Source organism: Sparus aurata, chromosome 22 (assembly GCF_900880675.1).
Source record: "Sparus aurata chromosome 22, fSpaAur1.1, whole genome shotgun sequence".
NCBI lineage: Eukaryota > Metazoa > Chordata > Actinopteri > Spariformes > Sparidae > Sparus > Sparus aurata.
Window position 1 is genome coordinate 15,874,178 of NC_044208.1, and position 26,892 is coordinate 15,901,069.

Here is a 26,892-nt window from a genome sequence, read left to right on the forward strand (position 1 = left end):
ATTCAGCGTAAAATGATGTTGTATGTTTATGTTTGCCGTACGTGTTGATATAAGACATGATATTATTTCGTTGCTGAATAATGTTTAGCAGTTTGCATTTTGAGGCAGACTGCACCATTTTATTGGACTTTATACATCACTACACTTCACTGGTAAACTTTGTACTTTCAATCCCAGCTGTTGTTACTTTTCTTTCTTACATAAAAAAAAATTAAAACCCCCATGATGTGTTTACAATATCGTGAGAGAATAAACAATAAAAAGGTGTATAAAATAGTCAAATTTAACCTTGACCAGCTGCATTATTCAAGTACTGCTTAGAGGTTAGCAAATTGATCAATAAAATTAATTAGCATCATTAGTAATTACATTATTATATGTTTGCATATATATATATATATGTATGCAATGTATAACATTTACAAGGCAAACTCTGCATAACCTGCACTTTATTTTGACTTTTTCCTTACCTTTTTGATGCCAACATGTTTGTATGTTTACTTACAGAAAATATGTAGTACTTTTAATTGTAGAGTATTTTTGTATTTTGTTTCTACTTTTACAAAAATAAATGATCTGCGCACTGCTTTCTTCTATAGAGTTGTAAAATGGTTGTTTATTTTTTTATTTAATTTAATTTGATTAAACTTGAAAGCTGCACTAGTGGTGGACAACGTACCCAGATCTTTTACTTACAAGGAAAATAATAAAATTAAGTGCAAAATCTGTCTTTCACAAGTTATAGTCCTGTATTCAAAATCTTACTTAATCACAGAAGTAGTGGTATAAAAATATTCTTCTACCAAAAGTAAGAATAATATGTCAGTGCCTGGGTCTTCAACAGGAGGTCCATGACCCCTATGTGTCGTCAAAGGTCGTGTTACAGGCAGCCAAAGTATTGTTGATGATATTTTTAATGTTTTAATTTATTCAAAAATGCGAATGTGTCTAAAAATACACATTAACGTGAATCTAACATAATAAACAGTTAACTTGCACAACATTGATGACAGTCAATGCAATGCAATCATGTGAGTAAGCTAACCTAAATGTGTGCTAAATCACTGTGCAGCACTTAAACATAGTGACCGTTAGCTAACTATGTCACATTGATGCACATTGACCAGTTAGCTGTATTATAATTGTAAGTGTGCGGATATTCTTGTGAGTCACCTTGGATTGTTTTGAGGCTAACATGCTAACATTAGCCATGCTAAGGCTGTTGCTATACCTGGCGGTTTCAGATGTCTGTCCCGCTTTTGCAGGCCTGGTTTTGATATGCAACAGAATTTCATGCAGTATATGTAGTGGAGAGTCCCTCCTCCATCTCTCTGTCAGCTAAGAGGTCCTTGACCCAGAAAACTATTGAAGACCCCTGTATTAGTGTCGGAGAGGGCTTTGAAACAACATTACAGCATGAAATGGATAAATACATATAACCTCAGTTTACTAGATTACGTTATCTGGCTTAATTTCTCTGAGTGCATAGGGTGAATAGTGTGCTAATGCTAGTTTTACTTAAGTAAATCCACATCTTCCAGTACCGCTGTTTAGGATGAAGTGTGAAGCTGTAAAAAATGTTTGTTTATTTCATGTAAACCTGAATTTTAACTTGAGCGGAAACTGCAGCGAACTCCTTCAGGCTTATTCTTCCATCAACAAACCTCTTGATGGCTGACACAGATTGCTGCAGATGACCCTGAAAAATGATGCATAATACTCTGCAGGAGTCACTGGAGCTCTAACGTAGTGCGCGCACACAGACACAGTACTGTAATAAACAATAGTCTGACTCAGCCATTGACTGCAGCTGCGTATGAAAAACACTTCTTCAGTTGGAGATTTCTTGAGGAGTCATCAAGTTTTTGAGGGAAAAATACTAAACATTAGGCAACATTACTGACTGTTGTGGCGACTCCAAGTAGAGCCGAGTATCGATATTGAAAGTAGAAAATTTGCTCTTGAGGTGAAGCCATCACAGGGTTATAGATCTCTTTTAAAATAATTACTCTGACAGACACAGGTAGATGGACCTGTAGAGGCAGGGAGTGTGTCACTACATCATGTCATTAAACATCCTTTAACAGGTTTAATGGCGCTGTACACGTGTGTTCAGATGCAGATTTCCTCTATCTTCTCAATCTTGTAGCAGTCACTGTTGACAATCTTGATAAGGCTGATTGGGAAATGGCATTTCAACACCAAGCTGTCGTCTTACTTTTGTCTATGACAAAAAAAGGAGCAGAGGAGAGGAGGGCTCTGCAGAGGGAGGTTATGAGCAGCTCTATAAATGGAGGAGATGTTGATTGTATCTGTGTCTGGATACATAAAATATACTCATCCGGGTCGTCGCTGCTATCTGGAGCCAGTCAATGTATACAAACTGTAAATTACCCTCTGCTTCTTTCTCTACTCTCTTTCTTTCTGTCTGTCTTTCTGTCTTTCTTTCTTTCTTTTTTTCTTTCCCCACTGCAAGAGACGCGATGTGCCTCAGCTCACTGAGTTACATTAATGTGCTTATTGGGGAAGAAGATGTGCACATTTATCATGATTCATCCACTCATCCATTTTAAACTGTTTGTCGGCTTAGCCAAATAAAAGAGAAGATGCCCATTTTGTCCTTGTTTGGAATTTAATAGTTTTTTTTCTTTATTCTGTTGTTTTTTTTATTTGATTCGACAAAAGTATAATAAAACAGTGTGCCTATGCAAATTACATTCATTTAGGTTACATATTTTCATGCCTACAAATGACTTTTTAAAATGTAACCACCCATTCTGGAGAGTGGCAACTCTCGGTTTCTAATACATTTATTGTATTTGTTTATTTTGTTGCATTATTTACAGAAGGTCTTCCTGATTGTTTTTTCTTATTCTTCCTGAGGCTTTTATTTTTCTTTCTGTGGGCCTAAATGTAAAAGCAAATGAAAACAATAAAGTCATGTTGACAATAAATATTATTGATTCATTATTATTAATGAACCTACAAAAAATAATTGACTGACTCCTAGTGAACAAACAACTTAGTAATTTAATGATAATGATGATGATGATAATAATAATAATAATAATAATAATAATAATAATAATACGATTTTTCAAAGTAAGAAACATTTTATTTACAATATTTTCAGTGCAAATTATTATTAACAAAATAGCACAACTATATCCTGACGAAAAAAAATATAATAATACATGAACACGTGAAAACGAGTGGTTCATAACCTAGAATTAAAATTCACAACCGCACATTTCCTCCAGATGAGGAAAAAAACCATGATGCACACAAAGCTCTTGAGAGGAAAACGACAGTAAGGAGACGCCGGAGGCAGCCGAAGATCATATTTCTACATGTTAAATAGCCTGTGAATGTATTATCATAAAGGAACTGGAGATCGGAGGAGAAATTTGATAAAATGCACAAATTCAAAGGGACCTCTTCGCCTCGTGTCCGGGCTAAAAATTAAAACTGCTGCTCCAATTGTTCCCAGGAATTAGACGGGGCTCGACTTCGCTGCCACTCCACATGTGTTTTCACACCCCTGTCGTTTTCCTGTCAAAAATAATTACAACTCGTCCTTCAGAGTTCATCACCGGCCTTCATATGAGTATCTGTGAGGAGGCCGGCGTGTCCGGGCCTGTGGCCGCCGCCTGCGCGCCGCTCGCCGGCCCGCTCCCGCTCATGATCACGCTGGTTTTGTTGAGCTCAGAAAGCTCCAATTGTCCGTCAGAGTTTTCCTCCTGGGCCTCGTCGGATTCGCACTCGCTCCTTCCCTCGCTCTCGCACTCGGACTCCGCCGGCTCTTTGGGCTCCGCGCTGCCGGGCTCACACGCACTCTTGTCCGGCTGCTCCCCCTTCTCCTTGTCCTTCTGAGCCTGGGCCTCTTTGGAGTGTCTCCACTTCATGCGTCTGTTCTGGAACCACACTTTCACCTGAGGACACACGCAAACACCGGTTATTACACCTGTTTTCTGTGTGTAAGCCTTTGTGCAAAGTCCCTTTATTTAATTTACCCCAAATTCCCTTACAATTCCAGGCAAAACTTTATGAATCAGTCTTTAAAATCTTTTGGATACAATGCTTCCAAAACTGTTTTTTCCCTTTAAATTACACTTTTCTCACCGTTGTGACGAAGAAAAATATCCAATAGAATCGCACCTCACACATATACTAAGGCTAACAAAAGCTAATAATACTTAATTTAACCCTTATTTACTCTCACTGAGGTGGGAGACCTCTTTTGCAAGGGACACCTGGGCATTGAAAGTGTAAATAAAGTGCACAACTTTATTCAACCCTGTCAGATGAAAGAGATATGAATAGTATCAATTAATAAAATAAGATCATTGTCATTAATGTTGACATTTATCTCTGATATTTGCAATGCAATGATGCAACGTGCGGTGTGATGAAATGTAAACAACAAGTGGGTGCTGTTGCTAAAGATGTGGTGAGACATTGTCATGTCATTCACTTGGAGGCATCTCAGCCAATCAGGTTGCGTTGGCGTGCAGTCACCGTGACACTTGGCCACCTCAGTTAAAGGTCACTGGTGTCTTTTGTCAATTATATTTAAGTTTAAAGCTCCAGTTTGTACGACAGTGGATTTTTGAGACTTGTTCCCAGCTCTGGTGTTGCAGGCTGCGTCGGCCTTTATCACAACGTGTCAGACAGGTTGGGGCTGAGACTCCAGTACCAACTTAAATGTGAACTCTGAATAAAAAAGGTTCTTGTCCTGAATGATTATGTGCAGAGAATGCAGGGTGCAAACGTGAGCATTTCTTGTGAAAATCAGAGTATGGCTTGATAAAAATAATCCCTTCAGGCCTATTTTTGTCATTTTACATCGTCAAATATGGACGCATACATTTTCTTCTCATATCTTTCCATTAGCTTGTCAGGGCCTGAGCTACTGCCGAAGTCAGAGAGGTCATCGTCCACATCGTTTATCTGGGAATAAAATGTTTGGGGGGTGTGTGAGGTTCACTTTACACATGGTAGGTGCTTTAAAGGTTGATTTAAAGACTTAAAGAAGCTGAAAGAGTCAAGAAGGCAACTTTTAGATCAGGAACAGGAAGATCAGCACACAGATCCATCTGTACAGAGTTCTGATTCTATTTCATCTCATTTCTTATTGAGTCTGTTTTTATTTTACTGTTTTAGGGACATTTCTACTCTTGCAATGCAACCTTTCTTCTTGATACTGAATTCCCCTATGGCAGATCAATAAATGTGCATCTTATCGTATCTTTAGGGAAATTAAGAAAATAAAGGCCTAATTTAGAAAAAAAAAAAAGAGAAGAATTAACAAAAACGCCTATTTAAATAATAGGAAAAGAAATTGGACATCATTTCTGGTTACAAACTTTCTACATGTTGCTAAGAGGGGGGCCGGAGGGGGCTCTTGACCTCAGCAGTGTTTCTGGTTATGGCCCTGTTGATTTATAGTTCTATAGTAGATTAGGATCCCTACAACAACTAGTTCTCCCCAGATTTAAAGAAAATACGAATAAACAACAGATTTACGGTCGACAATATAGTTGTATTAAGAGATTACTCAGGCAAAAATATTAAAATGGGACAATTTGAATGGAAATATTTAATAATCTAAAAGTATTTGGATATAGATGTATTTATTTTTCAGGCCTGTCCTCATGAATTACCCCTTTATGCGCGTATAATAACATTTAGAATAACGTCTTGAACAAGGTGTGGTGTTCATGTCCCGCCCTGCGTCTTACCTGCGCGTCCGTCAGCCCGAGCATCGCAGCCAGCTGCTTCCTGTCCGGCTTGGTGACGTACTTCTGGATCTCGAACCTCTTCTCCAGTCCTTTCCTCTGCAGGTTGGAGAACACCGCCCTCGACCACGACCTTTTCCTCTTGTACGTCTGCGGCATCGTGTCCTTGGTGAGGACGGCGTATGGCCCTGAAAGACACGAAGGGGACGCGAGGTTAGAGAGGAAGAGGGAACAGAAACCAGAGAGAGGACTCACGGCAGGTGTCACAGAGCCGGACTGGGCCAGCTTCCTGTCTGTTACACACAGTCCTACATGTGGTGTCTACCTGGGAAGGTGTCCTGAAACTGATGCTGGCCTGTTTGCCTGCTGCTGCTGCTGCTGCCTAGTGAACTCATCATGGAGGACGCGTCGCTCATCCCGGGGTCTATGGAGGAGAAGTACTGGCTGGCCGGAGGCTGAACGGGGAGGTGGATGCCTGACTGACGGTTCGAGCTAACGATGGACGTGAGATCTGTCACAGAGCGAGAGATGAGGAGTTATCGCACCGACACAAGAACCTGCGTCTTTGCGCACACTTGCAGCTGATCCTGACCTCTGACCTCTCTGGTTTAGGGGGTAAAGGGGGAGCAGATTTCCCCCACAGGGCTTCTTAAAGGGAACATTAAAAGGCTGTCTGCGCTCAAACTGCTGGATGACTCATTGAACACGCTCAGCTGGCTGCTTTCAGTTCCTAAAGTTTGTCATTTTTACGTTTTCTATTACAAAACAGCGCTTTAAGGCCACACACACACTCCTATCTGCTGATTTCTTTGACAGGAAGCACAAATGTTTTTATTATTATTATTTTTGTTAAAGAAATTTAATAAAACCACTCCTCTTACCTCTTAACGACGACTTTTCTCTGCCCTTTGGATCAAACTCTGTCGACAATATCCGATCAATTCCGAATTTGAGGTCTTTGCTTGAAGGCGGGGGAGCTTGTTGGGAGTTAAAAGCAGTCCTGGAGGAGACTGATGTGAGCTGTAGTCCGTGTCTGTGGTGGTAGGGGGACGCCGGGCTCACCCTGGCGCCGTACACCGACTGCTCTGGCGCGACAGGGGAGGGGCGCAGCGGCGAGCCGCCGGAGTGGCCCTGCTGGGCACGGTGGTGGTGGTGTCCCATGTGCACCATGAGGGCCGACGACCCCTGGATGTTCTCCGCATCTCCAGCCTGCAAAATATCTGCGATGCAAAACGAGGGTTTCTTCATGGTATCCACAGCGAAGCCCCCTGCGCAGTACGCGGACCAGAGGCTGAAGTTTGACGCGTAAAACGGGTTGAGCCCGGCTGTGTACATCCCGCAGCCTCTAAAGCGTCTTTCTGAGAAAAGGGTTTACACTGACAGGCATGCAGGAGAGGTGGGGGGAAAACAGGGAGATCGTTTTAGCTGCGATAGATGACCGTCCTCTTTGTGTCAGAGCCAAAATCGCTCTCCCAACTCTGAAATCCAAACCCTGCAGTTCCACTCCGAAGTTCCTCCGCTGACACTGATTGGTCGCTCCTCGAGCCAATGGACGTTGTCCGCTCGCTCACATCACGCCCTTTGTAAATGAGGATGATGTGTTACACGCTCACACACAGACGCACACACACACACATTCATAGATGATGACCGGGACACTTCGGAGCAAATTTGAGCCTGAGATGATGGATTGATCACTTGAGGAGAACCTCCACCCGTCACGAAAAACATTACAGCCTTTAACTCTCGCGTTAATTTGGATGTTTCTATGTGGGAATAGATTACACCTCATGCAGGAAAATCTCTTTAAATCTGTCAGTTTTCACCATGCTCTGCAAAAAATAAATAAATAAATAAATAAAATGATTAATAACTGGCACTATGTAGTTTATAAAGTCATAATCAGCGTAATAAAACTCACTTATTTTTCCATAAGTGAATAGACAAGCTGTTCTCAGAGGAAAATAAGGTCCCAGAACTCTGTTTGAAGCTGGCAAGGTGGCAGGGTCTGCCACATATAAACAAAGCCAACAAGTATGAAAACTGTGTCGTCCTTTAAGGTCAGTTTGCTTATTCAGTTTATTCAGTCATGAAAACAAAGAGAGTTTGTTTATCAAATTTGTTTAGGCATAAAAAAAATCTATGTCATTTCTTCCCTGCATCTACACAGCAGACTAGATGTTGTGGGATCAAAATGAGCAATAAAACAATAAATCAACAGGACCAGGATGTTACAAACACTACTGAGATAATGAGCCACCTTGTCCCCATTCGTAGAAAAACAAATTAAATCAAAAATACTTTTTTTTTATTTGAATTTAGTTATCAGCTTTTTTTTTGAGCTTTTGCTTTTTTTTCTGCCTACCTTTTGTGACATTAAAGGGGCACTATGTAGTTTTGCGAAAGGAATTCAGAATTTCAAATATTCACAATACTAATCGGAGGTAATAATAAAACTCAGAAATATACATTTTTCCCATGATTGAATAAACACGCTGTTCTCAGAGAAAAACAAGGTCCCCAGAACACTGTTTGACTCTAGAAAGGTGGCAGGGTCCGCCACATATAAACAAAGTCAAACAATATAAAACTGTGTTGTCCTTTAAGGTTAGTTTGTTTATTCCGTCATGAAAACAAAGAGAGTTTGTTTATTTAGTTCGTTTTGTGTCAGATCAGTCAATGAAGGTCTAATTTCTTTCCCACCATAAACACAAAAACTACATATTGCACCTTTAAAATCGGGCGTGCAGTCCCACAGCCCCTCGCCCAGGAGCGCCTCTATTAGCTCCGTCTCATCCTGTTTTTGATGGGCTGCGATTCGTGTTAAATGAGCGGATATTCCTGCTAGATTCGCCCCCGAAATAGAACCAGCTTTAGTATTTTAGGATACAGCAGAAATCCTTATTTCTTCCGGAGCGAAGGGGGGGAGACTTTATAATGACTGTTAGAACTTCCCTTGTTCAATATTTGTGCAACTTTATCTCGACCTGCAAGTTGCACGGTGACGCAAATCCGTCCCCACGCTCATAATAAACAGAGGAAACCTATTCCCCTCCGCAACCAAAACACAATTAACTTCAGAGACGATACTTCATCCGCCCCTCAGGATTCACACGTTGGGTCCTGGCCAATAACATTTTACAGTTAAGGATTTGAATTGTTAGAAAAGAAAAAAAAACACGACTTTAATTTTTTTTTCCTCGCAGCAACATGAGTTTTATCGGCTTGATTGACGTTAAATAACATTTTTATGTGTTTATATTTGCTATGATAAGAGCAGCTTTGTTATCATACACTTTCGTTAACTCTCAATTAAACCGAGCTGTCTCCGTGTCTGTCGTGCCTTCGTGCTGTCGGTGTGTGATCGCATGTGTGTCCTCTCTCATGTGTTGGAACAATGGGCCTCTGAAGCCCCGCGCCTTCATTTACTCTTGATTCATGCGGCCGGAAGGGCCGATGACCCTGACTGCCTCCTATCATGCTGTTTTCGAGTGACACTTTTCCAGGTTAAAATTAGAAACGAGAATTTTTTTTGTTCCTTTTTTTTTTTTTTTTTTTTTTTTTTTTTTTTTTTTGTGTAACGTTTGCCCTCCATCACGCAGTCAAAACAATCCAGGGAAGAGGATGTGGCAGACGCAGCACGCCTCGAGTTATTTCAGGTGCTGATGAGCTCCTCAGGCCTCAGATCAGCCTTTAAAACTCAGGCTCCTGACTGAGCTGCAGGGACAGGAGGGCTGGACACATTTAGCCTCAGGTTCTTACTTTTTAGTAGAAGATATGCATCCATCATTCTGGAGAGCATTTTTTTTTTTTTGTATTGCCTTGTAGGATTTTAAAAAAGGATGCCTTGTTCTAATAATTAAACATTTCTGATAAAATGTGTTGCTGTAGAAGTGATAGGAGGCACTGGGAGCCAAACAGGGTGGGGCTACAGGGCCTCAATATGGTTATATACATAATGTATATTATGATATTTTCACATCTCTTCAGAAAAACTTCATAAATGTTAAAAATCAAATATCAAGACTTTTCTTTTTCTTTTTTTTTTTTTTTTTTACCAAAAATCTCAATAATTGTTGAGCATTATTATTAAGTAAAGACTCAATTTATGCGTGATCAAATAAGATTGTTCTTGTTCTTGTTCTTCTTTTTCTTCTTTTTATGTTGAACAGTGATGGGGACATCAGGGCTTACAGTTAAAAAAAGCAATTTCAAAAGAATGTTTTTTAACACTGGGATTGAGACAGTAATGTAATGAGGGGATTGTCTCAGGTTAGAGTTAATGATTATGACAGGGGAAAAATTGTAAACAATACCTTGAAAAATGTCGATGCTCGATACTGAAATATTGAAACAGCATTGAGGGCAAAACATTTTACATTCTTATTAAAAGACAAATCTAACAAGACTTGTGTGTTGATGGAGCACTCTGTAGTTTTGTGAGAAAAAAAATTTGATGAGAAGGACAACACAGTTTCACACTGTTTTACTTTGTTTATATGTGGCGGACCCTGCCACTTTTCCAGCTTCAAACAGTGTTCTGGGACATTATTTTCCTCTGAGAACAGCTTGATTATTCAGTTATGGAGGAAATAAACATTTCTGCATTTGCATTATTACATAATTAATATTGTAAATATATATATATATATATATATATATATATGTATATATATATATATATATATATATATATATATATATATATATATATATATAAATCTTCTCTTAAACTACATAGTGCCCCTTTAAGCAAAACAACATTAAGATGAATTACTTCTGTCCAAATTCAAAAGAGCGAGAGGAGGCGGGCCTGTGTGGACACTGCAGCAGTGTGAGTTTCAGCCGGCTGTTGCAGAGAACAGAGCAAGAAGGCAAAGCTTGTACGGGTGTATGGATACAGTGCAAAAAGGTTTCAGATATTTTTGACATTTGATATTCATGTCCACAGTGTCACAAGTATAAATGACACAAGAACAAGTGGAACAGTTCAGAAGATGACATCACTTTGCAACAATGCAGCCTTTAAATCCAGGAAAAGACAACACTTGTGATACAACCATATCCAAAAATCTAAGATGATAGATCTGGTCCCGTATCACAATCAGCGATATGTTTTTCGATACGTGACAAAATGTTCGTAACACTGAACGGGACTTTTAAGGCACCGGAGGAGCACAAACATCTGCAAACCTCTGTCAAAAACACATTTTCATTTTACTACAGTGTCTCTGAGGAGAGAAAAGAGGAAAGAAACGATACGAACACACACACACACACACGCGCGCACACACACACACTTTTAACTTAATCCTATCACAAATGGAACAAACATTTTAAGGTTTCTTGCTGTAAAGCTGTAGGTTTTGTCTGCTTCATAATCTACATTAAAATGGTAAGTACTACAGAAATGTAACATCCCGAACACAGAGCAGTATCATGCACGTTATCATGAAATGCATTTTTGTACTTACTGCTGACTATTTCAATCTTCTCCACGCTGCTAGCTTGACTCTGGTCTCACTTGTAAAAGAGATTTGAATCTCAATGTGACTTTCTACTTGAATAAAGGTTATATACTGTAAATTCCACAGCAGTTTGCAAAATAGAGATGACGTTTAATCCACATGATTTGTGTAAATATGCACAAATTGTCCTCCAACACCAGTTGGAAGTCGTGTCCTTGTACACGAGGCTTAAGGATTACATTTAGATTTATATTTCCATATGACCAAACTCGCAATCCTTCCCCAACCTTCACCAAAGTGAAACCTATAGATTACATTGCTGGACTGTTTAAAACACAGAGATTATATTTTCCTAACCTTAACCAGAGTGCTTCTGTTGCGTGAAGCGAACACAGACTGGATGTGAACCCTGGATTCTGGCGTGGCAGTCACGGGCACTACACTCGGTGCAGAGAGTCGAGGAAACACGATAAAATTTGGGTGAAAAAGCAACGAATCCTGATTATATTCCTGCCGTGACACACACGAAGGAGGAAAGGAGGAATGCGAGCTGAGAGTTTCTCCAGCTCTGACACTCGATCTCTTTCTCGGTGGAGCCTGCAGACGCGTGGAGGATGCAGGAGGTAGCTGTGCCCATGAAAACATCAGAATTTGTGCCACTGAGTACAGACATCGCATTGTTTTATGATTGTTTTATTTTTGAATAATTATCCTTCCCTCGGTTTTATATGATGTGTGCGTGCATGTTTTAAATCACCCTCTACTTGATTTTTTTATGCGTGCTCTTCAGAGGAGAGTGAGTTTTTCCTCTGCACGTAAGAATAAACCTGAGGCTCACATCACGGCTGCAGACTGTACAAGTTCAGGTCTGAAACAAAAAAACACACCTTTTATCCACAAATCACCTGTAAAAGCTGAAATATGACTTTTTCAGCCGGAGCCCTGCTGGATACCATTATTCACCTTTATTTCTCTTTTCCAGCCGCGTCCTCTGCGGAGCTGTATAACTGATGGCAGGTGGGATTACTGCCAGTGCCAGCGACTCCTGTCTCTGTTTAAAGGACCCTGAGCTCTCCACACCACCATCTGTCTTCAGCGACAGAGGACTCACAGTTAGTCTCAATCTCTTCGTCCGGAGTAGTTTGGAAAACAGAATATTGAACTTGACATAATAAATTGTTAATCGTCTCATAGTCTCAGTATTTTACGAATCTGTTTTTCCAACTGTTGCTGTCCCACAAGAACATTCATGCATTTCAGTACTGTAGTGGAAAGTCAGTTTATTTGATGAATGAAACAACTTTTCAGAAAACCTCAACCAAGAAAACAAAGTTAAGGTATAAATTGCATTTATGATTCCACATTTCAATACTGAACTTATGGTGATGTTTATTTTAAAGAACATTTTTAGGCAAATTTTAAGTTAAGATTATCAAACTTTTTGCACAAAAGCAAGTTAAACAAACAAGTGTAGCTGTAATAAACAGTAATCAGATTACAAAAAAACAAGCAGTGTTGTAAAAAGTCGTACTTAAGTAAAAATAAAGATAATGTGTTAAAATATTACTTTGGCAAAGGACACAGTCGCCCATACCAATGGTGCTTGAGTAAAAGTCTTAAAGTATCTGATGTTAGATGTACCTCAGTTTCAAAAGTACCAGTAAAAGTAAATTATACATGTCATTAAATGTATTTACTGTATATGCTATTGTCCACTGATGATGGGCCTGGTAGACTTTTGCTCTGATGCATTATGTAATCTGCAAAGTAGCAAGTGACAAAAGTTAGCAAATAGATGTGAAGTCGTTAAACCTACAATATTTGCCTCCAAAATGTGGCAAAGTGGAAGCATGAAGTATCAGAAAATGGAAGTAAAGTACAAATACCTCAAAATGGCACAGCTGATAATCAGTTCACCCATGGTATACAGTATAGTGTAGAGAAATTATGCATAATGTTCTTTTACATGTACTTTTGATACCTAAGTACATTTAAGAGCCGATGCTTCAGGACTCAGATGGACGACTTCAACTTTTACCAAAGTTTTATTTGAACTCTTTACTTTTAAGTATGACTTCTGGATAATTTTTGACAAAACTGCACAAGTCCTGGTGTAATTATGAAGGCGCTGACTGCACCTCAAAGTAATCTGACCCATGTGACCTCCTGGAGGGGCCTCACACCTGTGTTGGGACAACTGCACTACACTACCCACAGTAACTGTATAGAATAGCTCCTCCTCAACAAGCTACAACAGTAAAATGCTGCTCATGCACCAATGAATCAATATCAATGATCTGTTAAAGTCCTATGTAGCAGTATGTCAGTCATTTTTCTGTGGAACAAATACTTTTATTTTGATATTTCTAAGTGCATTCGGCTCATAATGATGTACATCCATTCCACTGTTTATTGAAGACCAACACACGCGTGACCATTAGTGTTGTGAAGGAGATGTGTTTCATTCATAACAAACAGCTCCCTCCCTGTTGAAACATGAAAAAAATGAATAACTGACTGAAACACGTCTGACTGATTTGTTGTCTAATCGTCTCCGAGGAGGCAGCAGCTCTTCTTCACACGCTGCAGCTCAAACAAACACTGTTTGTGAGTCACACGCTCGGTGTGGATGAAAACAGAGCCGTCGCTGCAGTGCACTGTTGACCACCTGAAGCCTGAAGCCTCTGACGCAGCCTATTGTTGTGGCCTGATTGCTCGCTGCGTGTTTTTCAGGAAGTCTTATCAGGCGGAGGAAAAGTGAACGAGCACCTCGGACTGTAGCTCTGCTGCTGGATCAGAGGCTGCGGGACAGAATTAAATGATTTCCATTATTACTCTGAGAATTATTGCTCCCCCTCTGGAAGACTCCAGCTCCAAGCCAAGATTACTATTTCTGGCAATGTTTGCCTCGGGAAGGAACTTTCGCAGATTTAATGGGACCTGGGCCATTGTATGCAGCCTTCTGTATGGCACTCTGCCACCATTTCCACAGAGAGGAGAGGAGAAAAAAAAAAAAAAGAACTGAGGGATGTTGTCTCAAGTCAATTCAAAACAAGACTGTCTCGTTTATGTGATCCTCAACACAGAAAATATATTTCAGATGGCTGAACTGCGTCCGAGGTGGAAATCTAATGGCTTTTAGTTTGCATGTCGGAGGTTAAAGGTCAGAGTCTTGACAGTGTCTGCGTGACCCGTCATCTGTTGTAGTGTAGCTCTGAGGAAACATGGCTGACTTCATGCCGTTAACAGTAACATTTAAATCAAATCACAAAGATCTTTGTTTTTTTATTCTGGACAGCTCTGCTTTCAAAATGGAAGCAAAGGTACAGAGTCATTGTCAGCAAAGTGTATTATGCATGAGGTGGCCTTCATGACTGTGTATATTTAGTATCTAATCAATATTATTGTCACATTATGCTGTAAGTGGCATTTTATTTCTGTTTGCAAACTCTTAAAGCAAGCTATAACAATGTTTTGTATTTAACTTTCAAGTTGAAATAAAGTTTTGTATATAAGATAAGAGATATAATATCAAACCCTACTGATCTCTGAGGAGACATTCATATGTTACAGTAGCGCAGAGACAAAGAGGTGAGCAAGACAAACAACCAAATGAGTGAAATAAATTAAAAAAAGGGAAAGAAAAGCTAACTAAAATGAAAATTGACTTAAAAATATCTATACATTACAGTCAATTTTGCCATTTCACATCTGAATTGAATATTTTCACATTTGAACTTACATTTCATCACATGGAAATGAAATAACGTCACATTTGAACTGGGTGTTTTCTGAAGTGATTGTTTTTTTGGAAAATACAATATTTCCTTCTGAAATGGAGTAAAAGTACCATATAATAGTGGTACTCGGGTGAAGTAGCCTACATATACTGAAAACAAGTCTATATACATTAAATAAGTAAGTCTGTTCAAAAGATTATTGATTAGTAACATAAGAAAATAAATGTACAAGCAGCTCCCCCCCAGTGACAGAATGCTCTCCCTTCTGCTTATTCATTTATATATTTATTTATTTATTTATCTATTTAGAATTTAAATTTGTGAAACTACTTAGTGATTGTATCAAATTCACACTTAAGTACAGTAGTGTTATCAGCAAAATGTGCTTTAAGCAAAAGGAAAAGTATTCATTCTGCAGAAAATACTTGTCTTAGGTACATTTTTAAAGAAGTACTGGAGTATTTCCTCTTTATACCTCCACTTTATTTACATAACGTTAGTTTTATAGTTACTTTCAACACATCTTTGAATTAATGTATTTCAATGACAAATACAAAACTCAGAAAAACACTGACTTTAACGTATCTTTGTTGTTTCAAGTCAAGCACACTCATTTTTGCAGCTTTCTGGCACAGTTCTTATTTTTTTATTTTTCAAAATAAAAGCATCTTGAAACAGGCAGGGTGTGAAAATACCAGTCACCAGACAGATACACTGACAAAATAGCACAAATTTCAGACAAATAATAAAGATTAAGTATTGAGTGGAGAATTTGAACATTTATTAATAAGTGGCAGGTGGTTAATTTCTTTCCCTGGAACCAGGTTGTCAATGCAAAAACAAAAACAGTTTTGATTGCAAACTGCTCCGTTATTAGGACAAAGTTGTCAGTTAAACATGATCACTTGCATCAGATCTTTCCCTTTATTAACACAGGATCATTCAAACATATCTGACATAAATGACTTCTGCTCCTCGTAGCAGCAGCAGCAGCAGCAGCAGCAGCAGCAGGCCTAATGGTTTGTTATTATGACCTTTTGTGTTTCCATTAGTCTCTCCTGCTGCAGTATTTAGCTTACAGTATGTGATTTAACCGTGTGTACATTCTGCACAGTGGAGCCGTAGAGGAGCCCCGAAAAACCTGCCGCACAAGTGGCGACTTTAATCTGTTTTAATGTAAACAGATGGCTTTGCTCGAAGGCCCTGAGTTACCATCATATTTAAAAAGCTTCCATTAAAGCAGCTCCTTCAGGGTGTTTACAGCCGAGGGGCAGGCGGGGGTGAGTGTGATTAGTCTACCACTCCAATGTCCAGCTAATGACCACTTAATGTTTTAAACCCCGACTCTGCAGGGTGAAAAATCTGCTACCACAAAAGGGAACACACGGTTGTGACGAGACTGATCCTCCTCAGTCATTCGCTTATATGATCTGAGTCCAGTTGAGCTCCAATATTGGACCTTTTCATAAGGTGGAGTTAAAGGTGCAACATGTAGTTTTGGGGAAGACATTTTGGTCAGAAGAGAAAGATCTTCACTGACTGATTTTTCCATGTCTAAACAAACCTAAAAAACAACTCTTATTTTGAGGATTGAATAAAATGAATAAACAAATTGATCTTAAAGGACGCCACAATTTATGGTGGACCCCGCCAGCATCCTAGCTTCAAACTGTGTTCTTGGAACCTTATATTCTTCTCACAACAGCCTATTTTCTGAGCTTGTATCTTTACCTCCTTGATATAGTAAATATTGAAATTGTGGGTTTGAATTTTCTTCTCCAAAACTACACAGTGCCCCTTTTTTCTGTTTCTGCCAGGCAGCCAATCCAGTGAGAGGTTATAAATCATCACCGTCTCTAAGTCCACATGGAGTCAGTGTAACACCTTTTAAGAGCCCAGAGAAAAGAGCCTGCCATAACCCCATACAACTCCATTTAATTTCACCAAATCATCAACACATATTCAAACCTGAAAATTGTGTTTTGCGCCGCGAGAGCTTCACAATGTCACGGTCATGTTTGCTGTATGATTATATTTCTGTGCCTGCAATACAGAAACCAAAGCAGTGTAACCAAGTACAATTATGAGGTACTTTTACTTGACCTGAGTATTTACTGCCACTTTGTGCTGCCTTTCAGAAGGGAATGTACTCTTCTTCTTTCACGCCACCATACTTGTAAATGCACTCCGTGTACCTCGATGAGGTCAGCAAGGCTGTGTGTTAGCAGCGGGCTGATGCAGAGCAGATCATCTCACCCTGCAGCCTTTAATAATAGTTCACATCTCGGGCAAATCAATCTGCTGGTGTTTAACTGCAGCAGCGGTGGAAAAATACGATTCATCAGCCGATGAACTCCAAACAGCAGCAGGTCTGACGGTACTATATACAAATCTGAAGATTATGTTCAAGACAACATGATTATTGTGTGTTTAATGTGGAAAATTCTATCTATCTATCTATCTATCTATCTATCTATCTATCTATCTATCTAACTATCTATCTATCTATCTCAGTATTTCACAGGCTTATTTTTGATGAGTTGGTCCCAGGGGAGGATAGGACAGATCGCATCGGGACAATTCTGTCCAGAGTAAAGCTACTGGAAATGTTTTTCCACACGGTCCCAGGAGCGTCTTCTTCTTCTCCTTCTTCTTCTTCTTCTTCCACTTCTTCTGCTGCTTCTGGCTTATTTTATCTCATTTTATTTTATATGTTGTGAGGCTGATCCAACTGTCCAGCTGCTGCACTATAAACACATCTGCCGGAGACCAAATCTGTAGAAACTGGCTCATATTTTAAACTGAAACTGTTGCCATAATATTATATTTATATTGTACTCTTATCAAACAGTTACAGACTTTGTCCTGTAACTCTGACTTGCACTGGTGCTGCTGCTCACTTAACATGTTTTATAAGACTCCTTAAATGTCTTTTACACTATAACATACTTATATATATTATGTATATTTATATTTATGTCCACAATGATACTGCAGACAACATAATGTAATGTCTTTCTTCCTCAGCACATTGACGAGGTAGCAGCCCATAACTAAAACCAGCCACGCACACACACACACACACACGCACACACACACACACACACTAAATAAAAGGGTTTCATTTTCTAGCAAAATGCTGTCATCTAGTGGCTCAACTGTGTATTACTGTGACATGTCTGTTTCTAGGTTGAAACATTAAGCAAGCTAACAAAAAATGTAAAACCAACCACCCACTAATTCTTTAATTAAACACACCCATTATAAAGATAACATTATTATCTTAGGTTAACTTAAAACTTCTACGTGTGAGTTTGCCCAATTAACACATTTCCCGTCACCCTGCTCCTGTTCCTGGATGGGGTCATGCGTTCAGATCTCGAGGGACTTCCGCGTTTAACCTTTGACCCCCAGTGAAGCATGAGACGGGTCTTTAGGGAGGATGTTGGGTCGACTCAGGAAGTGAAGGCAGGTGTCAGCTGCTGGTGTTGGGACTGGTGACACTGGACTGAACAGCCTCTACTGGCTGTTCACTGTTTGAACTTCAAAGTCACATTTTTATCGTCATTTCATTTTCAAGTTTGGTCTGATTTTTTATGTTATGAAAGCCAGTGTGGCTCCCATAAAAGATGCGTCAACGTTAAGGTTATATAAATTTAATAGGCCTATATTTGCATTTCAAAACGTATTTTTTACAGAAGGACAATATATCTATATCTTTATCATGATATGGGAATATATACTATATAGTCCTTCATCTTATATTTAGGATATTGTTATATGGTGATGTGCAGTGTTGTATAACACAGCATCACCATATAACACATATCCCTTATCATATGAATGTAATGGAGTAAAAAGTACAATATTTTCATCTCAAATGAAGTATAGACTGGAAATACTCAGGTTAAATACGAGTAGCTCAAAATTTACTCAGGTAAATGTACTTGAGTAAATGTACGTAGTTACATTCCATCAGTGGTAATGTGACCTAAGTGCAATCTTTTCCGGGTTTTAATTGATGTCATTTTCTGAACTTACGAGACTGTTCGACTAATACTTACTCTTATATCACTATACAGCTAAAATATATCTTATATATCGAACCCTTTTTTAAATCATGTTCATTATATTGGCAAATATTCTAAATGTCATTCCTTTCCTTTTTTTATTTTTCCTTTTTTGTGCTGTCTTCCATCCATCCCAAAAAATCTTATATTAAATGATGAGTTGTATTTTCAAAATAAGCCAAAGTCAACACACACCACTTGTTTTATGTCTTTTTGTGAGGCGCACTCATGCTGGTATTTGTTTGATTAATTAGATTTATCCTTCACTATATAAAACGACATATAATGGTAAAAAGAAGACTATCACATGACATCCAGACAGCTACAGCCCGAGTCTGCAACAGTGTTTTTTCTGCTCCAACACACCTGATTCAAATGAACAGCTGGTTATCAGAGCGTGATGATGTGCTGATCATTTGCATTAGGTGTGTTAGAGCCGGGAAGCGTCTAAAAACCGGCAGGGCAGGATGTTCCAGGAAGAGGACTGAGAAATACTTCCTGGGAGCCTCCTCACATTAACATAAATTATTATCATATAATGTAGTATCTAAAGATACAACCTTTATATAAAACTCTTTTTTTTTAACTCAGACTTGATTTTTTTCGAAGATACACACCTTTTGAAGGTGTACTGTGCAGTTTTGTTTTTTTTCCCTTGACAAACTCAGTTTTGTATTGTGTCTTTCACAGTTGTGATGCTAACAAACACCTGTCCAGGCACTGAAAACTGCTTCTGTTGTAGTTCTCACTACAACAAGTGTCTCCATGATTACATACAAACAGGCTCACAACCTGAAAACATTACCTGCCATGCCACACTGTCGTAATATCTTGTTTTTTGCAGCCAGCAGTTAAGAATTCCAAGATAATCAGTTTTTAAATACAATATTGTACCATCTGAGTCGCACCTTGCGGGTTGTTTTTAAAAGTGTATTGTTTTCAACAAATCTCTCTCGTCATTACATTCTATCAGATCACATGGACAGACTGTAGTTTTCTTCAGGTCATCAAAGGTCTGAGTAAAAAGGCCATTGCACCATTTAACAAGTGTGATTTAATCCACGACAGTTCCCTTTTTTCTGACTGCACGTTACAGCCAACACCCTAAACTACTAGAGAAGGAGAAGAAGGATTTACAATCACAAGTGCAATTCACTTGGTGCAGTTGCTTTGAGTGTTTCATACATCTGTACAAATAACTCAACAGGAATCAGAGAGCAAATATACAAACGTGTTCCTCTAAAACTGCTTCAAAACTTTTAAACTGAACTGAGATTAAAAAAAAAAGTGTCTGCATTTCCATAACAAAGGAATTTAACTAGCTAACAGTGCACACATTGAAAAAGAACTTTGGCACAGTCAGCAACATTTAAAAAATAAAACCTTATTCTTACAACCAATCGTGAGAGACAACCATTTGAGCACATTTTAAAATCATTAACAGATATGTGACAATCTGTTTAAGAAAACCAGCATAAAACTTCGTAAGGAAATTAAATACACATGTGTGTCTTGTGTGATTTCCATAAACATGCGCTTTAGTGATTTAGCCCCATGTCAGTTTGAGTTCCTATAAAAAAAAAATTTAAAAATAAAATAAACGAAGGTCAGGAGCAAATGTACACTGGCTCCAATTGTTTTTGTCTTGTTTCATACGGACAGGACCGAACTGTCCATGAATCCATTAAACAAAATATTGTATTATAAAAGCTCCAGCAGACGTCGCTCTCTACCAGCTGTTTCTTTAAAGGAATAGCTCAACAAGTTAGGAACTTATTTTCTTTTTTACACACAGTTTAGATACTACTCTAGTCGGTGTGGCTGTGCATTTTCCCATAACGTTGAACTATTCCTTTAACTTTTGACAACACTGTGTGAGGTCAGTTAAAATCTGAGGTGTGACCATAAACAATAAAAAATGCACAGCATACATAAAAGGTGCAGTGTTTCTGATAGACAGTCCAACCCCCGTCTGTTTTAGCTCTCGTCGCCGGCCTGCACCCTGCCGTCTCCCAGCAGTCTCTCTCTTTCTCCCTGGTCGTTCTCCTCCTCTCTGCTCACCATCCCTGCGCAGCACGGTAACCTGGCCAGCAGGGGGCGGTGCAGTCCATTGTAGAGCGCCGTGCCCACCAGCAGGACCAGGAAGCCGAGCACCTGCAGGCCGTGAAACTGCTCCCAACCCAGCCCCAGGCTCACCACCCAGATGACCAGTGTGCGCAGGCTGTCCAGCACCATGCGGGTGGTGGCGCTGATCTCTTTTGTGACGCTGATCCCGGCGAAGTTGAAGAAGGCGATGCTGACGGTGTTGCCCAGCAGAGCCAACAGGATGAGAGGCTTGTGGCCAATCTGACAGAAGGCGTCCAGCGCGTCCTCGAGGACGTGGCGAGGGTTGTTGCTGAACGCGCCAACACCGATGAAATACATTGGGATGAGAAGCAGCGAGAGGACGAAGAACCCAAAGAAACCTGGAAACAGGGAACAGAATTGAATGACTTGTATGAGTGCCTCGTGACAGTTTTAGCTTGTGAACCCTAAACATTTTGATTTCTTGCACAACTTAATCTGAGCAGTTCCACCACAGAGTGATATACCTTGCTATATTTCATTCACAAGTCCAGAAGAAGCAATAGTATTAAATGATGATTCTCAGTGCACCACGGAGAAAGTTCCTGTGTATGTCCCTCAGTATGACTCCTCATACTCCTCCTTTTTACACTTTCAAATGCTTCTCAAAAATACTATATTGTAAACATTTCTACACGTATCTGTTTGAAAATGGAAACAGATAGATCAAACAAACAACTACTCTATCTGCTGCTGTTTTTTTGACACCTGACCTTTGCTCCCCTCATTATTTACTTGACCTTTTAACATTAGCTTTTGCGTGTTTGTGGGTTGAGGGGGGGCTACTAATCCAAACTCAAAAGTTCATCACCAATACCAAAAGAACTTCAAGTCTGAGTTTCCTTTTGGAGTGCAAACTAAACACCTGATACACACGTTAAAACGAAACAACTGCCGTACCTTCAGTACCAACGGCCCGAAGAGGATGGACATCGTGTTTATAGACAAACTTTTCCTCCAGGACCATCTGCACTGAAACAATGACCTGAGCCATGATGATCAGAAGGTCTCCTGCAGGACAGAACACAGTAGTGCTGTTTTATTTTGCGGCTTTAACGACGGGGAAAATAGTCTATAGCTGCTTCTTTTCATTGTAGCAGTACATTCACTTTTCTTGCCGTTTCCATGGACAAAATTGACATCTGTAGAAAATAAAGCACATAATAACTAAAAGCACGCTCACCCGTGATGACGTCACTGAGTTTGTGCTCGTCGTCATGGTGCCCGCTGAAGAAGTCGGCGAGGCCCACGATCACCAGGCCGAGGATGGTTGTAAGGATGCCGATCCACTGACTGGGTGCAAGGCGTCGGCCCAGGAACGCTACAGAGAGCAGACCGGTGAAGATGATGACGGCCCCTCGCAGCATCTGGAAGCTGGAGGCACTGGTCATGTTGAGAGCTGAAAACAAATAAAAAACGTTGAGTTGAGAATGTTACGAGTTCATTTTAAAACTATATGCTTTCTTTTCCATGATACTGCCCAGCGAAGGTGAAGATAATAAAAAATGAAAAATAATCCATTCCGTTTGTCTGCAGACCTTACATTTGATCTTTTAAGGGCAGAATAGACCTTAACATATATTTCCAAAAGTCACATCATTCATAAATACAATTAAAACAACTTCAAACAAGCTTGTGAGCAATATTTTATACTTACCTAAATTTTGTTACCGTTTTTGGCAGAAAAAGGCTAAAAAGCTGAGGTTCACTTACCAACATACATGATGGAGGTAGCTGTCATGTCACACATGGCAGGTGGGAAGAAGAGGAGAGGGTTGAAGCTCGGGCCAGGGTTCATTGTGGGCTCTGGCCTATGTCTGTCGTGGCAAAGTAAGATGTAGAAGACGGCGAGACAGCTCAGCTCACCCAGAAACATCCCCACTGCCTGAAAGGTGGGGGAGAAGAAACAAACAGACAGACAGAGAGGAAACACAATCCAATTACATTTTTGACAAAACAGTTACTTGTTAGATTTGTTTAAAGAACAAGTCACTTCAGATACACCGCTTCATTTTCAAGATGGCCCTGACAGGTCAGCAGCATTTATTTGAGTAAATATATTGATCTATATATCTGCTGCTAGGGGTCCCTCAATCAAAACAATGAAAACAAAAGACATTGATTAAGTACTTTGTGAAGTAATGTGGGATCATGGGAGTTTCATTCTTCATTGGTGAACAACCACCATTGCTAATCAAAATCTATCTGACATGACTCTGGCAGAAATGTTCATGGACGAGGTAATGAATACAAAATTTGTTCAAGTAATGTTTCATCTTGTTTGCCACATTCCTTCCTCACTTTCTGGTGTTTCCCCAGAAGTTACAGTGACAGGGAAACGCAGCGTTACTTTGAGGTTAACTTAAACTGATTTCTCAGGGTTTGAACATTGTTTGACATTTGGGACAATGCACGTACAAAACTCCACAAACTATATTACAACGGTCTTTTCATGTTTAGACATTTGAATGCAGAAATGTTACATATTGAAACTACGTGACATATATATTTCAATATCCTACTATTGATACATCACCCGGGCTGACAATGGAACAATCAAATAAGTTTATGAAACACGTTTTTCCGTAAAACCAGATTTTCCAATCAATTAAAAAGGTACCAAACAACACGCAAAGTTCATTGTACATTGAACATGAGCAGCTGAGCCAAAACTTTGCATTGCTAAAATCTGCAAATGTTGTAATTCAGCAGCTATCTGACCAACAATGTACGTAAACATGACAACGTCAGCAGCGGTGTTGGAGCTGATCTGATCCAATATCGCTATCAGGTGCTGATACTGACGTACTACTGTGGGATATAGGACTGATGACACTGTTCAATGTACAGATCCAGATTCCATAGTCTGATGTTTTTCATAAATTATAAATATATATAATGACATTTTAAGCCCACAGCCAAAATGTTGCAGCACAAATGTATGAATTAATCAGTCATCAAACAGCTCTACAAAGAGTTTTGTGTCCCCAAGAATATGTCATAAAGGCAGAGCTTGAGTAACATTACATCAGTAAATCCTCAAATGAGTGAAGGAGTAACAGTTTTATACCAATTGGAGATATTTTAATCTCTCAACACAAAAAAGCGGAAAAGAAACTGTTGTAGTGTTGTAATGTGTACAAAGCTAACATTAAAAAGAGATTATATCAGTTTTGTCAGATGTTAAAATTCAAGTATCAGTAAAAACAGAAACAAAAAAGTGGACTGGCGCGTCTCTTTTGACGACAGACGATACCTTAAGTGTGGCGCAATATTGTCACCTGCAGTTTGTTGCCTTACCTGGACGAACGGGTGGGAGAATGAATGTTCAGGATCATCTCTGCAACCTTTCGCGGAGAACATGTCAGCCCATCTGTCAGACAAGAACATATTTTTACAACTCAATATTTAACCAACATTTGACAGGTGGTTGGTGCTAATCTTGTGCCCTGATGGTCTGTTGTGACACATTGTACTTTTATGAAAAGCTCGCAGCTCCTGCGGTTTGGATATTACACTTGGCCGTACTACAGTTTCCATAATGTTTCGATCATGTGATTTGATAAGGGTTACGTGTTAAGTTAATGAGTGCTGGAGTGACTTTTTATATGACCCGTTGACTTTTGTAGTCAGACAGTCATAGGAAGCATGAGCAGCATGTGAGCGTCCTGTCTGCATTTAAAAATGCAAGACAAGGGAATGTGGTCCTAAGAGGTGATGACACAGCACTTCCTCCACATGCAATGATTCCCGAGCTCATGAATATAATATAGAAAACAAGAACTGGGCCCGCTGACTGAAACAGACGTTCCCTTTTTATTCACAGACAATGTGTGTGGGTTATATGATTTCATATGTTGCGTGTCTCCCAGTGAAAGTTGCACCAAAACTATCAACCTACGCGCTGTAACTGATCTCAGCTGTACGGCTTCAAAACCAGTGAGGCAGCGCCGGAGTGGAACCCGACCTAATAGTTGTTTTAGTCTTTCTCTGAGGAAACATGACACAGCTTGTTTTGTCAGTCGTATCAACTCCTCATGATGCGCTCGAACTGTGATTCATAAGATTTGTTCAGCTGACAAAACCCACAAAAAAGACAGAAAAAGCGTGTGTCAGGCGATAAGAGAGCTGACATCACAGATAATTAGAGAAGTAAAAAAAAAAAAGAGCTGGTTTCTGGAGCCTCTTCCCTTTGAGACAAGAATAGAAGGCAACTGAAATGAAACAATTAGTCCTTAATAATTCATGTCATCCATCAAGGAAAAATACCAAACATTATCTTGCTCTGGCTTCTCAAATGTGATGGTTTTACTATTATATCATTATCATTCAAAACCGTAGATAAGCAAATGTGCACGGTATGATAAATGTCAGCTTTCGTACCGCAGCATACCTTGAAATTGGTATACTGCTGCAACCTGAAATTGGTTGTGGAGCGACTTATCAAATTAAATGTAGTTTGTCACAGTTTCATGCTTCTTAGAATTGAGGATTTGTAGCTTTAATCTGTTTTATAACGTTGTAAAAATGAGAGTCTGTGGATTTTGAACAACTGGTTGTCCAAAAGAAGCTGCATGAAGGTGGCCCTTTGTGGTCTGTGAGGATATAATGTGAATTATTATTATTATTTTTTTAGATGTTTTTTAACACTGCAGATTAATAAAATTAGGACTGGTTGCAGCTCTGACTTCTATGTTGACTATTCTTTCATGCCTGCTACTATAATCACCTGTGATCTACAAAGAAGGTGGACCTGGGCCCGTACTTTATCTCACTTGTGTCTCATCATAGCACATTTGCATACAGAGATACCGGTACCTCATGATAATACATTATGCAGCTACAGAGCAGTTTATTTGGATAACCACGACATTTAACTTTAGATAAAGCATGTTTGAAGAGCCAGTTTCCTGGCAGCTATCTTATCAAGCTGTCAATAACCTTAACATCAGTGTCCTGGCGTGCAAATAAGCCTCCGGATACATGTAGCGTCTCATTACACACAGGGATGTTTAAATCGACCGCTCTGAAAGCTAACAAGCTAACGTTCCATTAGCTTGTTGTTTAGCTAGGGGCTAACAGCTACTGCAGCTACAACTACAAGAGGGCTAGTAACCTAATAATACTACGAAACAAAAACGTAATAAGCGACGTTGTTCGATAACTTATCTAAAGAGTTGTTTAGCTGACAAGCCCCACAGTTTATGTTCATTCACACTTTTTGTTAAAACACTGGTTTAATTCTGTTTTAGCACACTTTCAGTCTCCTACAGTGACATTAAGTAATTATTAACTCGTGATCCAAATAGAGAAACATTATAAAAATCTACTCACTTTGCCGATAATGTGTTGAGAGACCCGGTCGTGAGCATCAGTCCCGCAAGGAACAGCTGGTATTTCGTCCAAGCCATGTTAGACGTGTGAACGGGACAGACAGACCAGGTACAGTGGACCACCGAGGTGTTTCTTGTTGACAGAGCCACCGGTTGTTATTCTCACAGTTTACTCCGCCTTCGAACGCCACATGACGGCTCAGAGTCAGCTGACCGCTGCGCACGCCTCACGCTGCCTTCAAGGACTCCCGGAAATATCGCAATCGAACAAATCGATTGAGAGTAGGAGTGAAAATCAAAGATTCATTTACAAAAAGGAAGATAGAAGTAATCATTTTTAATAAGTCTGTTTTATGGAATATACCACATACAGATGCTTCTTCCATGTATTTAGAAACGTGCCTCAAAGATAGGATAAA

The 26,892-nt window shown here is 39.6% G+C and overlaps 2 protein-coding genes across 3 annotated transcripts; both read right to left on the bottom strand.

Annotated features, from left to right (window-relative positions):
• Positions 1–3,093: 3,093 nt before the first annotated feature.
• Positions 3,094–7,224, bottom strand: hlx1 (H2.0-like homeo box 1 (Drosophila)). 2 transcript variants are annotated; one of them, XM_030404462.1, is made up of 4 exons: positions 6,620–7,224; positions 6,064–6,249; positions 5,742–5,926; positions 3,094–3,932 (listed from the first exon to the last, which is right to left on the bottom strand). In XM_030404462.1, exons 1-4 carry the CDS (start codon positions 7,071–7,073, stop codon positions 3,600–3,602), a joined length of 1,158 nt encoding a protein of 385 aa, XP_030260322.1. In that variant the 5' UTR covers positions 7,074–7,224; the 3' UTR covers positions 3,094–3,599. The 2 variants fall into 2 exon arrangements, with proteins under 2 accessions (XP_030260322.1, XP_030260323.1); XM_030404463.1 differs by lacking the exon at positions 6,064–6,249.
• A 12,708-nt stretch (positions 7,225–19,932) lies between these two features.
• slc35f6 (solute carrier family 35 member F6) lies at positions 19,933–26,654 on the bottom strand. Its single transcript, XM_030406341.1, has 6 exons — positions 26,475–26,654; positions 24,441–24,513; positions 22,854–23,025; positions 22,324–22,539; positions 22,041–22,151; positions 19,933–21,481 (listed from the first exon to the last, which is right to left on the bottom strand). The coding sequence occupies exons 1-6, from the start codon at positions 26,549–26,551 to the stop codon at positions 20,994–20,996; spliced, it is 1,137 nt and encodes a 378-aa protein (XP_030262201.1). The 5' UTR covers positions 26,552–26,654; the 3' UTR covers positions 19,933–20,993.
• Positions 26,655–26,892: the final 238 nt, after the last annotated feature.

What these genes read in the sequence shown, in the direction of transcription:
- slc35f6 (XM_030406341.1), bottom strand. Translation starts at nt 26,551, where the DNA reads ATGGCTTGGACGAAATACCAGCTGTTCCTTGCGGGACTGATGCTCACG. An exon ending in TACCTCCATCATGTATGTTG is followed by an intron (nt 22,540 to 22,853) that starts GTAAGTGAACCT and finishes ATTTGTTTTCAG; the next exon opens with CTCTCAACATGACCAGTGCC. An exon ending in TCGGGCCGTTGGTACTGAAG is followed by an intron (nt 21,482 to 22,040) that starts GTACGGCAGTTG and finishes CCCTGTTTCCAG; the next exon opens with GTTTCTTTGGGTTCTTCGTC.
- hlx1 (XM_030404462.1), bottom strand. Translation starts at nt 7,073, where the DNA reads ATGTACACAGCCGGGCTCAACCCGTTTTACGCGTCAAACTTCAGCCTC. An exon ending in AGAAAAGTCGTCGTTAAGAG is followed by an intron (nt 6,250 to 6,619) that starts GTAAGAGGAGTG and finishes GCTCTGTGACAG; the next exon opens with ATCTCACGTCCATCGTTAGC. An exon ending in TCGGGCTGACGGACGCGCAG is followed by an intron (nt 3,933 to 5,741) that starts GTAAGACGCAGG and finishes GTGTGTCCTCAG; the next exon opens with GTGAAAGTGTGGTTCCAGAA.